The sequence below is a fragment of the Schistocerca cancellata genome, chromosome 4 (assembly GCF_023864275.1).
Source record: "Schistocerca cancellata isolate TAMUIC-IGC-003103 chromosome 4, iqSchCanc2.1, whole genome shotgun sequence".
In the NCBI taxonomy this organism is placed as follows: Eukaryota; Metazoa; Arthropoda; class Insecta; order Orthoptera; family Acrididae; genus Schistocerca; species Schistocerca cancellata.
The window spans coordinates 197,168,012-197,186,974 of record NC_064629.1 but is presented as its reverse complement, the minus strand read 5'-3'; the positions used below and the strand labels follow the sequence as shown (position 1 = coordinate 197,186,974).

The 18,963-nt window shown below is 43.9% G+C and overlaps 2 protein-coding genes across 4 annotated transcripts in view; both read left to right on the top strand.

The window, feature by feature from the left end:
• Positions 1–218, top strand: part of LOC126183337 (retinol dehydrogenase 13-like) — a 76,633-nt gene extending 76,415 nt beyond the window's left edge. The window contains exon 5 of the mRNA XM_049925202.1: positions 94–218. Coding sequence (XP_049781159.1) covers positions 94–218 — 125 coding nt within the window. The remainder of the gene's footprint in view (positions 1–93) is intronic.
• LOC126183335 (uncharacterized protein K02A2.6-like) overlaps positions 1–18,963 on the top strand; it is a 242,393-nt gene that overhangs the window by 121,926 nt on the left and 101,504 nt on the right. The window contains exon 2 of one of the 3 annotated variants that reach the window (XR_007536721.1): positions 11,832–11,971. The exons of 1 other annotated variant lie outside the window; for it this stretch is intronic. The gene's annotated coding sequence lies outside the window, so the exon portion shown is untranslated. Of the gene's footprint in view, positions 1–11,737; positions 11,972–18,963 lie in introns of those variants that run through there. One more of the 3 variants, XM_049925199.1, reaches the window with a different exon arrangement.

Sequence of the window (18,963 nt, the reverse complement as noted above, 5' to 3'; positions counted from 1 at the left end):
ATCTTTCGTCCCTCATGATTGTTTACTGAAAAATAAATTACTCGAGACTCTCTTAATTATACAATTTTTGTAGATATTTACTTTTTATTACAGATGGATCTATCAATTTCGACGATCTGATGTGGGAGAAATCGTACAGTGCAGTGGGCGCCTACGGACGTAGCAAGCTCGCTAATATCTTGTTTGCCAAAGAACTGGCAAAGCGACTGGAAGGTTAGTGTTCTCGGACTAACTGCTTCAAACGGAACTGTCACCCATGACGACTTGCTGCAGTTTATTTTTCAGTTGTCAGACTTAACACAGACTTAACATAGTTTAATCATTGTTATTGTGCTCTCCTTGTTAATATTTAACGTTCCATCAACAACATCATCCTGGACAAGATTTTTTTTTCTGATTTCTTTTCTTATTTCTTTTGTTCGACCATTGAGAAAGAAACATACGAATTCATAAACTACTGACATCATTTGACATGTTACATTATGTTAACCGCACATGTAGCCTCTGTGTGACACTTTTTAAGCAGAATTGATGATGATCATTTTATATTTGGTGTTTCCTGTTTTCGGGAGACAACATAAATCTTTGAGAATATTCTAAATGTAGCAGATTGTTATAAACGTGCTGGTCATATCGAGTTATATACATTCGGATTCAAATTTAACAATGAGCGTAGCTCTTGCATGATGCGTCACTGCCAAGTAAACACAGGTCAATTAAACTTGTACCGCCGGCAGCGGTGGCCGAGCGGTTCTAGGTGCTTCAGTCCGGAACCGCGCGACTGCTACGGTCGCAGGTTCGAATCCTGCCTCGGGCATGGATGTGTGTGATGTCCTTAGGTTAGTTAGGTTTAAGTAGTTCTAAGTTCTAGGGGGACTGATGGCCTCCGATGTTAAGTCCCATAGTGCTCAGAGCCATTTGAACCATTTTGAAACTTGTACCATACAAAGAAAGAACTGCTATAGTGTAGCACAGAAGGTAACTGAAAGAAATACGCACCGACGGCAATGCATGTTCCCCAACGTGCTCTCACTCTGGCCAAAAGCTGGCGAGGAGTTCTTGTGGTAGGGCGTTCATTCCTCCATCAGCGTGGTTGACAACTGCTGGATGGTCATTGGTGCATCTGGACATACTGCAGTATGTCTCTCCAATGCATCCCACACGTGCTCGATGGGGTTTAAGGAGGGGAACAGCAAACCAGTCCATTCGCCGATTATATTCCAAGATGCTACTCCAGGCGGGTGTAAAAATGAATGTGCACAACGAAAAATAATGCGCTAAAATGATGATTTGGCCTTGTCTGACTACCCCTGAAGCAGATCTTAGGATCTCTTAATGCTCATTTTTACATATAAATTACAATCTAAACATAAATGAATGATGAAGGCAGCTAATACTACTAAATGATAAACGTTGTTGTTCAATATATTTCTATTATTGAATAATATGAACCCTTTAAGTACACTTGTCTATATTTCCAAACTAAAATTATTAATCAATTGCCTAACTCTGCCCCTTATTATGACTGTGTGGTCTAATATCACTAACGCGAAATGACTGACATCATCTACGTACCAAACACTAGAAGACACTACACTCAAAGATGACCTACAGTGGTGTGGAACCACAGTGGAAATAAAGTAACGTGATCACTACTGTTTAATTTTATAGCTCTAATAAGTCGAAGCAATTTGTGATATCACCATATGTACTGCGTCCGCTGTGTCGAAGTGATGGTTCTCGTTCTCGTCTGCGACGATGTAAGAACTCCAGCCACAAATAAACTCTTTCAAAAACTAGGACGGCAGAAGGCGGTCCTCTGACTAATATACTCTAATACTGTCTTCTCCTCTCTGTGTTCTACATGCGAGAAACGCGAACTCCCAGCTATAAGGACGGAGTTCAGATAACGTCTCAACGTAAGTATAGGCAGAAGAAGTGCTCTCAGTTACTGTACACTGCGTACTCAACGAAGATTTCCAACCCAGAGGTGAAGTCCAGAATAGTATAGGTTCGCAAACGTACAGTGCATAACTATTCTAATTATAAACTCTCCTCAGAGCAAAGACAGCAAGTCCGCCTGTACCAAGAAAGCTGATACCGAGCGACCGTCACACACGGGCGACAACGGAAGACCTCATCTCTCCACCACTGGCTTCCGAGCAAGGCTCGGCTCGCCACCCTCATAATTCCGAAAACGAATCATATTGCCGAAACAGCGGTATATTCTCCCTTTTTACAGATTCTTCCGAACGCCGACCAATCATATTTTAGTCTTTTGTCGTCCAGCGCGGAAAGTTTGCGAGGGAAAACCTATAGTCGTACAATGGTACGCTTCTGAGTAAAAATCCTTGTAAATAACCCAGCCTGCGTGGTTTCCGAGGTGCCGCTTCTTCGTTCCTCTCACCTGTGTCCAAGATTTGCAGAGTTCCCGGTTATCCTTCCGGTCCTGCTACAGAGATTTAAAGATTTTGAGAAATTTTAGCTATTTTTCAACTACATTGGTACTTGTATCAATATTGCTCATCTCTGTAGAGGTACAGCAAAGGGGGAAGTATCCCGCACACTTCCTTTGTGAAGCATCTTCTAGAATCGGCGTTCAGCATTTCAAATATTTTCCCCTGCTGTCTGTTTCCGCCAGTGCAGTCCGCAAGGATCTGAACAGTAATATAAGTTAATGGACTTACTGCCTGTCAAAAAAAGTGAAGCATCCAAAAGACATGATCGGATCTCAATGTAACTTCGTACATGTACACAGCATCGGCGGGTATGTAAATGATACAGAGTTGCAATTCAGGTAGAATGCCCAAAAGAGTGTTTCAATGTTGTTCGCGTTTAGTGTTGTTGGCAGGTGTAGTAGATATACGCGATTCAGTCTTCTTAATGAGACCACTGTCGATGTTCGACGTCAACGTCCAGTAACCACTCACAGACATCAGGTGGCAGCACTAGCAGTGGAGGGCACATAAAGCGTGTCGTGGGGATGGATAAAACAGTGCAGTCGTTGTCGTAAATGCGGAAATGGAGCGATTTATCTGACGTCCAAAAGGGTACGATCATTCGCTTTTGGTCCAAAGGTGGAAGCATTTCTGAAACGGCTAAATATGTTAATTGTTCGTTTACCGACTCCGTTAAAGCATACCGTGCATTGAAAAACAGCGCTATCCAAAACCGGCCCCAAGGCAACCGTCGTGCACCCGGAGCCATGGATGACAGGGGTGAACAAACCCTGCGGAGATGTGTACGGGCGAATAAATGTCTAACTGTTGAGCAACTGACCGCCGAGATGAACCAAGGGGCTACAAACGACGTCTCCTCAATGACCTTTCAGCGAACGTTGCTGCGTATGGGTCTCTGCAGCACGTGCCTGGTTCATGCACCCGTGCTGACTTTTGTTCATTGGCGACGAAGGCTGGAATTTACACATCAGCACCGAACTGGACATCCACTGAGTGTTGACATGTGTCCTTTTCAGATGAATCACGTTTCATCCTCCCTCGGAAATATGCACGCGTAATAGCCTGGGGTTGTTTCCGCAGCATTCGGTGGGTGATCTTGTCATTATTGAGGGCAAAATGGATCAACGCAAGTTTGAATCTATCCTTCGGGACCATGTCCACCCCTACATGCAGCTTGTTTATCCTTGGCGCGATGGCATCTATCAGCAAGACAATATAACGCATCACACAGTTCGCAGTGTACGTCCGTGGTTCGAAGACCACCAGGATGAGTTTACCTTATTCCTCTGCCCACAAAACTCTCCGAATTTAAACCCAAAAGCCGGCGGGAGTGGCCGAGTGGTTCTAGGCGCTTCAGTCTGGAACCGCGCGACTGCTACGGTCGCAGGTTCGAATCCTGCCTCGGGCGTGGATGTGTGTGATATCCTTAGGTTAGTTAGGTTTAAGTAGTTCTAAGTTCTAGGGGACTCATGACCTCAGAAGTTAAGTCCCATAGTGCTCAGAGCCACTTTTTAAACCCAAAAGAGAGTCTGTGGAACCACCTCGCTCCGTCTGTTCGTGCCATGGATATAGTCAACCGAGTAACCTAGCGCAGCTCGCCATGGCAGTGGAGTCGACATGGCATCTTTGTCGGTACCTTCCACAACCTCGTTGACTCTCTTCCTGCACGTCTCGCAAAGGGCCATGTTGCAAAATATGATATTCAAGCTTTTTGCAGGTGTCTATATTAATGTGACTGGAAAGTGCAGAAGTGGCGTCAACAGCTTCATATGTCATCACACTGAAGGACGCAGGAATGGCGTGTACTCGAGCGAGACGGCGTTAGTCAGCACCTGTCAGAGTCTGAACAGGACTTCATTGCACATCTCCATTTGACCGGCTAGTCAAATAGCATAACATCAAGATTTGTGCGGCATTTGAATGCGACAGTGGCCTGGTGCTGGACTGCATGGGAAGGTGAGGACAAAAATGGTTCAAATGGCTCTGAGCACTATGGGACTTAACATCTGTGGTCATCAGTCCCCTAGAACTGAGAACTACTTAAACCTAACTAACCTAAGGACATCACAGACATCCATGCCCGAGGCAGGATTCGAACCTGCGACCGTAGCAGTCGCGCGGTTCCGGACTGCGCGCCTAGAACCGCTAGACCACCGCGGCCGGCGAAGGTGAGGACAGCCATACTCGTCATCACCCTTCCTGTCGACCACGTCTGGCCACCACCACCTAAAGGGAGGGTCGCAATACAGTGCACCAAGCACACTGTAGTCTCTTCACTTCTATGCCTGCCATCAGAGAACAAATAATATACTCCCTGTAACATTCCTTGTCATTTCATACCATTTGTCAGGCACTAGTAACAACCGGACTAGTAGTTATGTCAAAAAAGGAAAATAAGGAGAAAAATTCGTGAAGTCCAAAATTTTTGTACGGTGGTATGATGAAGGGCCATGAACAACATACTAAAAATGCAAAATTAAACTACATTAAATTTCCTAAAAAAAGGTCATTTTCATTTTTTCTGTAAGACTAATAATAATTTTTGCATTGCAGGGCTTGGAAACATTACAAATTATTAAAAATTGTGTTTTAATGGTATAAAATCAATATTTGTTGTTAAATGAAGCGGGTTAAGAAGAAATTTTAAAGGTTTGCATCGCATTTAAGTGGAATACGGCTGCATTACGGATAAATTGTGTCCTGGATGTATAACTGGGTGGGAGGTCGCCGCTGCACTTCCCTCCTTCATAGGTCTGTGACCTGAAGACCGAGCGGGCGATTCACAACTCTGTCTACTCCACTACTTCAGTAGAAGCAACTGCAGGGTGTTCCATAAAATTATAGCGATGCTCTCGCAGCACGCCTGGCAACACATTGTACAGACATTACATGGGAATGTTTATTTTTCACAAAATGCGTAACACGACATCGAACGTAGAAATGATTCCCTAATAATACTAACACAAGGAACGCATAAGAACAGAATATGCTTTAATCTCTGCATATTTTTCAACACTGCTAGACCGGAAATTGATGCTTAGTCGTTCCGTATGGCAGTTGTCGTGTTGTTCTGAAAAGGCCACTTTCCCCACGATGAGCACTGCTCAGTTTTCAGTTTACAGACGGACTATACCTCCCCACCACATCTTGTCCAGCTCTCTTAAGTAAGTAAATAAAATTTCACCGAGGTTTTGTTTATTTAGTGTAGTTATTTTTAGTTTAAAAGTTAGCACTTATCTGCAGTTTTTCAGTGATCTATTATGTAAAAAATCTCAAAAGCTGGAGCTGACAAGCGTCTACCACGCCGAAGAGATTGCCCCAAGTATAACAAGCTTCTGTATGTATTCGGCAATGACGATTTCACTGTATCTAATACCACTGGATGGAATGCTTTTCACATTATAAGAGGTTTCAAATGCATCACCCCAGCCTCAGCTTTGCCAGCACCTGAAGAGGTCCAGTGGCTTAAATTAGCTCCCTCTGCTAGAGAGGTACGTCACCTAGGTATTATGGAACTCTACACATTTTAACATAATTCAAGCAATGCATTACAGTAAATGGTTCAAATTTCTCTGAGCACTATGGGACTTAACTTCTGAGGTCATCAGTCCCCTAGAACTTAGAAGTACTTAAACCTAACTAACCTAAGGACATCACATACATCCATGCCCGAGGCAGGATTCGAACCTGCGACCGTAGCGGTCGCACGGGTCCAGACTGTAGCGCCTAGAACCGCTCGGCCACCCCGGCCGGCGCATTACAGTAGATTACTGTTCTAGACTCGAACATGATCAGTCCCATTCGATCAGACATGTTTACAGCCACCTTGCAAGAAATGCTGTGGACGTATGACAAGTTGCCTCACTCGGTGCAGCACACTCTACAAGTTCTAGTGACTACGGTACCGTTATACGGCTTTACAATATGTTGTCTGTGACAGATAGCAGGAAGGTAGCACATTTACCAATCCTATCGATTTCCTACTAACACTACGCAAGTCACTGACCACATCACAGAAATTGAACACTTCTCGGCCTGGCTTATAAAGAAGTATTTGACATAAAAGTTCACTTAACAACTGCAAATAAGTACTCGCCTAGTAAACTGAAAATAACTCCACTATTCAAACACAAAGTCAGCGAAGTTGTTTCGTCTGCTCACCCGAGAGAATCGAAAAGAAAATTCTGGGATGGTATAATCTCTCTAAACTGAAAAGCTAGTAGCACTCGTGGCACGAGAGGTGGCCTTTTCCAGAAGAACGCCGCAGCTACTGCACAGGATGACTGAGAATCAATTTTCCCTTGATCAGTCTAGAACAGTGTGCAGAGATTTAAGTAGATTCTTTTCATATAGTTGTTTGTGTTAGTATTATTAGTAACTCATATCTGTGTTCCATGTAGTTTCAATATATTCTGTGAAAAATAAACTCCTCCAGGAATATCTGCACACTGTGTGGCTAGTGATTCATAAAGTGTGCTGTGGAAGGATTGGTATACCTTTGTGAAACACCGTGTAGTTGCTTCTTGTGACGTAGTCGGATAGAGAGAGTGCGGAATCACCTGCTCGGTCTTCAGTTCGTAGACCTATGAAAGAGGGGGATGTGTGGCCACAATCCGGCGACTTACCTTCCTTCACGTCCCTAACACGTCTACCCTATACGCCAACCAACCCCTCCCCACCCGCCCACCGACCCCCAGCCCGTCAAACTTCCAGAACACATTTTATCTCTTAATACGGTTCTATGATACTTACGTTAGGTACACGCATTTAATGTTTGTTCTCAACCCACTTCATTTAACAATTTAAATATAAACACCAATTTTATACCATTAAAACACTATTTCTTAATAATCAGCGACTTTTCTCCACCCTGCAACGGGGAAATTGTTAGGCACAGAGAAAATTTGATACGACCCTTTTTGTATGAAATTTCATTTAGTTTAATTTTGTAGCACAAACATTTTCGTGAGGCGCAACGTATTTAGAATTATTCAAGAAAAACAAAAAAAGTGTTATTTTAAGGCCTCCCCACCCCCACCTCGACGCCCACACCCCGCCGGTCTGGAGGAATATGAAATTAGTGTTAGTCTCGTCGACAACGAGGTCATAAAAAAAATGGTTCAAATGGCTCTCAGCGCTATGGGAGTTAACATCTATCGTCATCAGCCCCCTAGAACTTACAACTACTTAAACCTAACGGCAGCACACAACACACAACACCCAGTCATCACGAGGCAGAGAAAATCCCTGACCCCGCCGGGAATCGAACCCGGGAACCCGGGCGCGGGAAGCGAGAACGCTACCGCACGACCACGAGCTGCGGACGAGACAACAAGGTCATTACCGACGGAGAACAAGCATGGATGGGGGAAGGAAAGGGAAGAAAACCGGCCGTGCCCTTGCGAAGGAACCATCCCGGCATTTTCCTTATGCGATTTAGCGAAATCACGGAAAACTTAAATCAGCATGGCCGGATACGGATTTGAACCGTCGTCTTTCTGAATGCGAGTCCAGTGTCCTAACCACTACGCTACCTCGCTCGGTCCCGCCGGTCAGGATTTTTAGTACGTTGTTCACGGCGCTCCCACCTACCACTGTACTATAATTTGGGACTACACGAATTTTTCCCCTATTCGACCTCTTTGACCGCCATTGACTGTGATACATGCAATTGCTGTCCAATGTGTAGGCTGCCATTAACATCAAAACACGGTCAGCGTAGATTTCTGATGAATGGTGTCGCAATGTGTTCTGCGACGAATCACATTGTGCACTGTCTTACAGTGTTTTGGAGAGGCACAACAGCGCTACTCCTGGTGTCACGGTGTGGGGAGCCATCGGGTATGCCTTGAGGTCATGGCTGGCAGTGACTGAGGGAACTCTGAAGGCACAACTCTACACCACGGACATCCTGAATCCTCTTCTGTCGCATCTCATGCGGCAGTATCGTGGTGCCACGAAGCAGTTGTGTCTATCAATGGTCTGCGTAACGTTGAGGAACTCCTGCGGTCAGACAGGTTCCGAGATCTGTCCTCAACAGAACATGTTTGGGCGTTGCTCGGACTTCAACTCTCTCACAATACCAGTATCTAAAGAGTGAGTTACAACAGTTGTGCGCCAGCTTGCATCAGGATTGGATACAACTGCTTTGTGATACCCTTCCCAACCGAATCCGAGCCTGCATCCAGGCCACGGAGTGTGCAACGTCATACTGATCAGTGGCATCATACTGTCAATCGCTTGTAAATTTGGCTAGATTTTGTAATGACCGGAATAATATGACATACCCTCTCAACACGTGAGATGTCCGTCCCCGGTATCTGAGTGACCAGCGCGACAGAATGTCAATCCTAAGGGCCCGGGTTCGATTTCTGACTGGGTCGGAGATTTTTTCCGCTCAGAGACTGGGTGTTGTGTTGTCCTAATCATCAATATTTCATTCCCATCGACGCGCAAGTCGCCGAAGTGGCGTCAAATGGAAAGACTTGCACCCGGCGAACGGTCTACCCGACGGGAGGCCCTAGTCACGCGACATTTACATTAACACGAGAGATTTCATTTCGCCCACCCACCCCCCTCCCGCCAGTCTATATACTTCTTTTATCAGGCATCGTATTAATATCCTGAATGAATGCAAAGTACACTGGTGTGCAAAACCACCAAAGCGACCATTTTCTCCAATTCTGGACTTAAGCAGAGAGACAGGAAGACGTAATGCACCTAGAGACATTGTCAGATACGATCGTTTTGGTGGTATAGGTGTTATGGTGTGGGGAGGCATAATGAATGTGCGTACTGACTTCCAAAGCTTTGAACACGGTACACTCACCGATCGACGTATTTGTGACACTGCACTCCTCTCACCATGAGCGTCTTTTCATAGATGCATTCGGCCCTTGATTCATTTTTATGGATGAGAAAGCGTGCTCGCATCGATCACCACCTGCGGGAAGCTCTTATAACGAGAGAATATTGTAAGGTGGCTATAATTTCGCACCTTACAAGCACTCATCCACATACTTCGCCGTGAACTACAACCGCATTTAGGTATCATTTGGTAGGTTGTACATCGTATATATGAATATTTAAAGGAGACTGACATTGTCACATACGCCTTGTAAATAATTGTTAACGCTTATTGCACGAAATGTGACGGAGTGTCTTTATTAACAGAACGGCGTAATGAATGATTGCCTATACTAATAGAGGTTGGAACGCCAGTGGAGATGAAACGGCAGGCAGAACTGAAGCTCTGGGTGGAAGGCACCCTACCTAAAAACAGGAAGTAGCTAGACGGACGTTGTGGCACCTGAGCTCTTGTGCACAATAAGGTGATCGCCGGCCGCTATTGTAGCAGGACCGGAAGGATAACCGGGAACTCTGCAAATCTTGGACACAGGTGAGAGGAACGAAGAAGCGGCACCTCGGAAACCACGCAGGCTGGGTTATTTACAAGGATTTTTACTCAGAAGCGTACCATTGTACGACTATAGGTTTTCCCTCGCAAACTTTCCGCGCTGGACGACAAAAGACTAAAATATGATTGGTCGGCGTTCGGAAGAATCTGTAAAAAGGGAGAATATACCGCTGTTTCGGGAATATGATTCGTTTTCGGAATTACGAGGATTACGATACAATGTTCCTTCGGACATGCATGCATAGGGAACGTCTTTATGATTTTCTTTATCATATTATATATTTTTATGCCACAGCGTGCTGTATGTAGGTATTGAAAGATTAAACGCAACAGCATCAGTTCATAAATTAATGTTGTTGTTCCATATCAAAGAAGTTTATCTCATTTCATCTAAAATTTGCAAAATTTGCAAATACGTACATTCACTAAGATCTCATCGTTGAAAGACATAAGACGTTCGTCGATTTGAGCAAGAGATTATACCGGTCATTCACCAGCGGTGGAGACAAACTCTTTTGTTTTCATTGTTTCAAAGTACACGATGTACCGACCAGAGAATGAGATTTTCAGATTGTGGCTATGTGTGATGATGTCTGCACAGGTAGCGGCGTAACGACGTACAGCCTGCACCCTGGTGTTATCGCGACCGAATTAGGTCGCCATTTAGACGACTCGTTTTTTCCGGGCCTCAGCTGGATGTTTGGCAAACTTGGCCGCCTCTACCTGAAATCACCGAAGCAGGGCGCTCAGACCACCATATACTGCGCCGTCGAAGAGAGCATCAGCAATGAAAGCGGACTCTACTACAGGTACGGTACCAATCTATTTCACTGACATACAATGAACAAATAGGAGGAAGTGTTTACATGTACTGCTTTTACAAAGAAGACTGCGAGAGGCTTTTTTCTAAGTGAATCCACAGCGCCCAACGGAAGTGTTCATACTTCACCAATAACACTGAAAAGGTTCCCGCTCCCTCGCTCATTTCTTTTACATACACTGCTGGACTAAAAACGTGAAGCACCCAGAAAACACGTTAAAATTAACTTTTGTACAGATAATAAACTAGGAATGAACATTATATACAGAACAGACAAACCTCAAAAATACTACCAATCAGGAATATGTAAAACTAAGTACAGTGACTGTGACATGTTGTAGAACAGACAAACAGGACCAAAATTTACCGCAAGATACAAAGAACTTATAAATAAAAACGAAAAACAACCTCTCCAAATTTAGTATGCATTTTCGAGGACCGAGCGAGGTGGCTCAGTGGCTAGCACACTGCACTCGCATTCGGGAGGACGACGGTTCAATCCCGCGTCCGGCCAGCTTGATTTAGGTTTTCCGTGATTTCCCTAAAATCGCTCCAGGAAAACGCCGGGATGCTTGCTTTGAAACGGCACGGTCGACTTCCTTCCCCGTCCTTTCCTACTCCAATGAGACCGATGACCTCGCTGTCTGGTGTCCTGCCCCAAACAACACAACCCATTTTCGAGGAAATCGATAATCTATAGTACACATAAACATTATTCTTTCTCTCAATAAACTCAAAAAATGAACCTACATGAACAGTTTAGAGAAAAAAAAAACTTTACATACATTTGGCAAGAAGTCCAAACAATGTTACAAACTAACAAAAACAACCAAAAATGAACGAAGTGTTGAAAGTTTTGACAAAATTCTTGTTGGTCATAGATAAATAAGAACGAAAGACAGTACTTTGTGTCACATACGCTATAAATCGATTCTTATCAAAGATATACATTTAATACCAAACCACGACCCCTTGTGCGAAGTCTATGGAGCATCGATATTTTAATATTGTGGTGTCACCGCCAGACACCACACTTGCTAGGTGGTAGCTTAAATCGGCCGCGGTCCATTAGTACATGTCGGACCCGCGTGTCGCCGCCATCAGTACTTGCAGACCTAGCGCCACCACATGGCAGGTCTAGAAAGACGGACTAGCACTCGCCCCAGTTGTACGGACGACATTGCTAGCGACTAGACGTACGAGGCCTTCCTCTCATTTGCCGAGAGACAGTTAGAATAGCCTTCAGCTAAGCACATGACTACGACCTAGCAAGGCGCCATTAGCCTTACCTACTTTTAGAGTTATAGTATAAATGTCTCAAGAAGAACGCTGTATTCATCAGAGAATAAAAGTTAAGTATAAAGCAACTACGTACTTTTCTTGCTACCATTCAATAGTTATCCTGTTTCAGACTTCACGCCCGTCTGCATTAGTTAGCGTGCCTTTCGGCTACCTCCGAGTGGTGTGGCTGTCTTGCTACGCCACAACAAATATCATGCACAAATATGACAAAAAAGTAATTCGTAATCAAAAATAACATTTAAGATCTTATAACTCAAGTAAAAATTATGTCTGCGACTAAATAGTGCTCATTTATACTATACAGGGTGACGCAGCTGCCCCTGCCGATGTCGTTTTATGCAACTTCACAACCCACGTGCGATGTTTTCATCTTCTCTCGCTCCGTACCAGCGAACTATTAGTCCTACGGAAAAAAGGAACAGGATGTTTTTGTAGGAAATTTAATGCAGTTAAATTTTTTACAGCGCTATGTTTTCGCTAGAGACCCCAGTTCTCGAGTTATTCAAACGTACAAAAGAGACCTTCAAACACATTCACTCTCCCACACACAGCCCTCACCAGTCAGCATTTTTAGTATGTTGTTCCTGGCACTTCCATCCGCCATTGTACAAAAATTTACAACGGCACGCTTTATTTTCCATATTCGGCATTTTTTGGCGTCCACTACCTGACCTCATGACGCCACCGGCTTAGTTGAGCACATCCAAATTGTAAAATTGACGTTTATGTAAATTTTACCTAACAGTTTTGTGAATCTTAATAGCATACAAGAAACAATTACATCGTTGTATTTGCCAAGCATTCTGACTACGAAACTACTGTACTTGTAAGAGTTGAGTTTGGATGGAACTGCCAACGAAATTAGTTTCACCATAACGTTTCCAAAAGTCCTTTTCCTTTCATTACTCTCTAGGGCACATTTAAATTAATAATATTAACGAAATACAGGTGGTGCAATAGCCCAATCAATAGAAAACAAAAAATGAATGAATATCGGGAATAGCTCCTACAGTCGGAAACTTTTGTGCAGCGGTTCGGAGTGCCACGAACAGCATACCAGAAATGCTGGCAGTTGACGGCTGAATGAGAGAGAGGTGGCTTGAAGGTCACTCTTGCACGTTTTTCTTGAATAACTCGAAAACCGTGGTTTCCAGAGAAAACATATCCACATTAAATTTAAATGTCCCGTTCATACGAGGGTTGCCCGGAAAGTAATGCACCTCATTTTTTTTCTCAGCCGAAAACAATGCTACGATTGCGAAACCTTACATATTAGACTTGGCCACTGTTTCTATGTTTCGATACAGTGTATCGATACCTGGAACTGTTTCAGTGTTTCGGAACGGCTATGGTTCACTGTTTCGAAACAGTGGTGTTTCATTCCGCCCCTGTCTCGGATCTCGAGCCAGACACAGAAACTGTATCGTTGTTTCAAAATAAGACTGTTTCAGTCCACCTGCGCCTGGAACGGAGTAATTGTATCGAAACAGTGATGTTTCATTCCGCTCTGTGTCGGACGAGATTCGGGCTCGGCACAGGTACTGAAACACAACATACCACTTCATGAAACACTTTCAAGAGTGTCGAAATCTTTAGACAAGCAATAGCATGAAGCTTAAGATATCCGAAAATAAAGCTTCGTTTCTAGCTGACTGTCCTATTCCGAAATGGCGTTACATCTGCTTTATAAACACTAACCAAACAATAAAACAACGCATACTATTCACATTCAAAATAATAAATATGTGAAAATCATTCAGTTAAATTACATTTTTTTTATAACATACGCTTCTCTGTTCATGTACAGTAATCATATTAAGAAACGCAAGTAAGACTACAACATTTTAAATAAAAAAAGGCGTAGAGTGACAGTTATTAGACATGTACATAAATTTGATGTAGGTATAATTGCAAGCAATCTGTTTGACATATCACTGATAGTGTAATGGTGAACGGGAAGCATCGTAAATTTATAGTAACGGTTCGAAACACCTTGTAACACAAAAATTTTTTTCTGTTATATTTTGTTATTTATTCAAATTATTTGGCGTTATTTGTGAGTCTATATTCACTGTGTCTATTATCCACAATGATTCGCTTTGTGTGCATGGAAATTAGCAGGATGGGTATATTAGCCTTACTAATGGAATATGGGAATCCCAGTAGCATATCTGTTGTTTCTGCAGTTTGCTCCCACCTCCAGTTCCGTTAGTGGTGGTTCTTCTGTCTTCAGCGAAGGCTTTCCTCAGCCAATTGAAAAGTATGAAAGTCACATGAAACAAAAGCAGCGCATTTGCTGCAGGAAATACGAAACTGCCAAGACGCCTAAGTGATAGTTTCATACTTTCTGCGATATGATTAGCGCTCTCGCACCTCATTTGTGTTTATATGGACATACTTATACAGTAGACATTCAAGATGATAAAATGTGTAGGTTTATTAGATTACAAAACACAAACTGTTTCACTGTTTCGAAACACCGTATCGAAACATTATATTGTACTGTTTCATTTGTTTCGAAACATTTACGTGTTTCAGTTTGCCCATCTCTATTACATATATATTATTTGAAGTCTCCCGAGTGAGCGCGTCAAGTTTCCGTCACTTCCGACAGATAGTGTAGCTGCAGGACAGTTTCAAAATGGCGTCTATAGGTTATGTACGTTACAAGCAATGTGCCGTCATTGAATTTTTCACTGCAAGGAAAGAAACTGTGGGGAATATTCACAAACTCTTGTGCGAAGTCTATTGAGCATCTGCTGTCGACAGAAGTACAGTTAGTCGCTTTGCACGAAGGGTGAGGTCATCAGAGGGCGGTTCAGCGGAGCTCCACGATTTGCGGCGGTCGTGGAGACCATCCACGGGTATCGCACCTGACATGTTCCAGCGAACTGATGTTTGTGCCATTAAAGGACGCCATTCGTGGAAGACATTTTGAGGACGATGAAGAGGTGATTTTTATTTGTCGTTCGATCTGCCAGATACATTTTACAAAGAACAGATAAGATTAATGTAAATCACAATAAACGTTTAGAACTTACAATGTGGAAACAAATTATATCAGTTATTACATTACAATTATGTCAGGGAAACTACATTATAACATTAAATGGAACAAAAATCACATAAATTGAAGACAATTAATTACACAATAACATTAAGATTATGGAGCCATTTCCTGGCATTGTCCGTTAACTTGTGGAGCGACATCAGAGAGCCCTCTCTGAAACCATGAATGTTACAAACCAGAAGATGGTCCATTGTTTGTACCTCGCCACAGTCACAATCAAAAATGTCCCCTAGAACTTATAACTACTTAAACCTAACTAACCTAAGGACATCACACACATCCATGCCCGAGGCAGGATTCGAACCTGCGACCATAGCGGTCGCGCGGTTCCAGACGGTAGCGCCTAGAACCGCTCGGCCACTCCGGCCGGCAACAGTCACAACACGAATCGTCTGTATAGCCCCATTTGGTTGTTTGCTGGCTGCATCGTCCAACGCCCATGTGAAACATGTTTAGAGCCGACCAGTGTTTCCTGTTGAGATTGAAGCCTTCAACCCATTTGGTTGGGTCGTGGATTAGGTGATGGTTTTCCACGACGCCTCTTCTCAGACTCTGCCATGCATTCTTCCATTCAGCATCGAGAGCCTCTGTGCTCAATGTTCTGCTCCAGACGATAGGATTCCTGGACTTGAGTGTCGTGGGTCCTGCCATGTCGGCATGTATGGGTAGCCTTGGGTTTGATTCAAGTTTTCTACTATCTTCTGGGTTGCTTTCTCTCTACGTATGGAAGCAGGAGCGATGTTTGCCAGCACTGGAAGCCATTCAACGGGGGTTGGCCTGAGAGTGCCGGTGACGGTTCTCAGACTGGCATTTAATTGTACATCCACTTTTTTGGCATGTAGGCTTCTGCTCCAGACTGGGGCACAGTATTCTGCAGCGCTCTACACCAGTGCCAGTGCAGCAGTTCGTAGAGTGGCAGCATCACAACCCCAAGTGGTGCCTGCCAGTCTGTTGAGCAGGTTATTTCTCGTCTTTAGCTTTTGGGCAGTATCAGTTAGGTGTTGTCTGAAAGTCATGCTGCAATCTAGCTTAATACCGAGATTTTTTGGGAAATTCTCGTGGCTGACAGCTTTACCATTTATAACCAGGTGCAGTTCCCTTCTCGCTTCCTTGTTGTTTAGATGCATGACTGTGCTTACTGTTTTTGTCACATTGATTTTTAGATTCCATGTGTCATAGTATTTTTTTCAGTGTTGATTCCAGGTTTTCAAACGAGTTACTTTGCGCTGTAATAGCTAAATCATCTGCGTAGGCAAATTTACGTGAGTGCAGTTCAGTCAAATCTGCTATATAAATGTTGAAGAGCCAGGGTATGGCACTTGCTGGTGTCACCATTTAATTTGACCCTGAACTTCCTTTCGCTCAGCATGTTGTTCATGAGCTTCAACGTTGTTTTGCATTTGACTATGTTTGCCAGTTTTAACATGAGACCATTTAGCCATACAGTGCCTTACGCTGATGTCAGGTCAATGAGGACTATCCCTGTTTTGTTCTTTTCCTGAAAGCCTCGTTCAATGTGTGTGGTAAGCAGTAACTTCTTCCTTGTCTAAACCCTGCTTGCTCCATTGGTAGTTGTTCCTCCAATACTGGTTTAAGTCTTTCCAACAGTATCCTTTCAAACAGTTTGTAGGTTATGCATAGTAATGAGATTGGCCTGAAGTTCCCTGCGTCAGTTCCACTCTTCCCTGGTGTATGGCAATGATTTTGGCTGTTTTCCGTTCTCTGGGGATTTCACAGGTTTCCATTACTCTCGTGAATAGTTTGCATAGCCATTTCAGCGCTTTTGGTCCAAGATTTTTCAAAAATTCAGGGAGGATGTTGTCTGGTCCAGCTGCCTTCCCTGCCAGTGTGTGTTGGAGTTCCATCTTCACCTCTTCTTCTTGGACTGCTGCCGTGGACATGTCGGCTTTTTCTTCACATTCCTGCAGTGCCACAGCCATCTGAGCTTTTATGTTTTTTCTTTGCTCAGGAGTCACTGTTATCTTGCCGTTATCCCTGAGTTTCTTGCTGATTTTGTTTGGGTGGATACTGGCCTTTGCTGACTTCCTGTGGTTGGCTCCTCCCAGCTTTCTCATGAGACTCCAGCTTTTAGGGCTTGAATGTGTGAAGTCCATTTGTCCCACCAGCTTATGCCATCTTTGTTTTCGTTCCTCGTCCAGTAGGTCGGTAAGAGCCTGGGTAGTGCCCTCATCTTCTGCTCTGTTAAATTCTTCCAGTAGTTTGCTGCATTAATCAGACCAGCATGGGATGTGGTATTTTCTGGCTCTTCAGCGGATATTTTTATGAGCTGCATGGATGAGCAACTTACAAAAGCGTGCATAGTTTGCAGCAGTAGGTGGTATTCTCATTATCGTTTTCTCCACACTTTCTCGATATGCTTCCCAGTTGGATTTTCTCAGATTCCAACGTGGGATGGAAGGGATCGTTACAATTTGTAGCTGTAGGCCTATTTTTTTAAGACTGGGCAGTGTTGGCTTCTACGCAGGCGGTTTAATACTGTCCGTGATGCTGGCGTTGCTGCTCCTGTGTTTGTGCTGGACACGAAACCTAAGTCGGGAGTAGTTTTGGTCTTCCATGCACTCGAGTGAAAAATGGGCTTTCTTTGGCATCGTACAGAAGGTTGTAGTTGTTGGTTTCAGCCCAGTCTGCCAGAGAGACGCCATCACTGTTGTTCTTGTTATATCCCCACTTGTAGTGATGAGAGTTGAAGTCTCCTACGTAGACAGAGGGGTGGAGTGTCACAGGGAGCATGGATGGAGACCAAGAGCTGGAGGGTGGCTTGTACACATTAAATATCGTCATGTCGTTACCTTCATTCCCACAGTGAAGTCGTGGCTACTCCTCATTTTTGTTGTGTTGCTCAACAGGTTGTTCCTTACCAGGGTGGCTATGCCATGTTTTTCGTGCCCAGCAAAGGCAACTGTCGTGAAGCCATGTACTTTGATCTTGGAGATATTGTCAGCCGTTAGGTGGGTTTCTTGCAATGCAAGGACGTCCAGTTTATTGTCGTTCACGATTTTGGACAGTAGATCTCCTTTCGCTCCACTGTAACCTTCTATATTAACTTGATACACAATCAGTGTGTGTTTCACCTATTCTTGGTGATGATCGCGCTTACGCTTCTTCTTCTTGCGTATCTGGCTAGGCCGGGAGGCACAGAGGCGTTCGGCCATCGCTAGGTGCTGGCGTTCAGTTTACTATTCACACCTTGAATAGTAATCCATGGGCAGGATGAGGACCAACCATCTCACCCCCAGGAGGTGATTAACAAAGTGAAACACTGGCTCCGCCACGAGGAAAAGGATTGGTACCACAGGGCAAACACGCCCTTGTTTCACACTGGAGGAATGTCATAGAACAGAATGGAGGTTACGTGGAAAACTGGGGTGTGTAGATACAACACCATTCCTTCGTGTGTGTAATTCTCATTATGTTCTATAAAGAATTGCTGTAGCAAAAAAATTAGGTGCATTACTTTCTGGGTAACCCTCCTATTTTCTGTAGGATTAACAGTTTGCGTGTAGAGAGCGAAAGAAAACGAAAATCTCGCACATGGTTTATGAAGACCAGGTATAACATTGTGGGTTGCATAAAAAGACATCGGTAGGGGCAGCAGACTCACCATATATATAATTTGTGTGCGTGTCTGTGCTGATAATACTTTGATTTGTCTAGGTACCAAAATGAAATTTTCAATCTGCAGCGGAGTGTGCGCTGATATGAAACTTCCTGGCAGATTAAAACTGTGTGGCGGACCGAAACTCGAACTCGAGATCTTTGCCTTTTGCAGGCAAGTGCTTTAACGTCTGAACTACCCAAGTACGACTCACGACGTGTCCTCACAGCATTAATTCCGCCAGTACCTCGTCTCCTACCTTCCAAACTTCACAATATC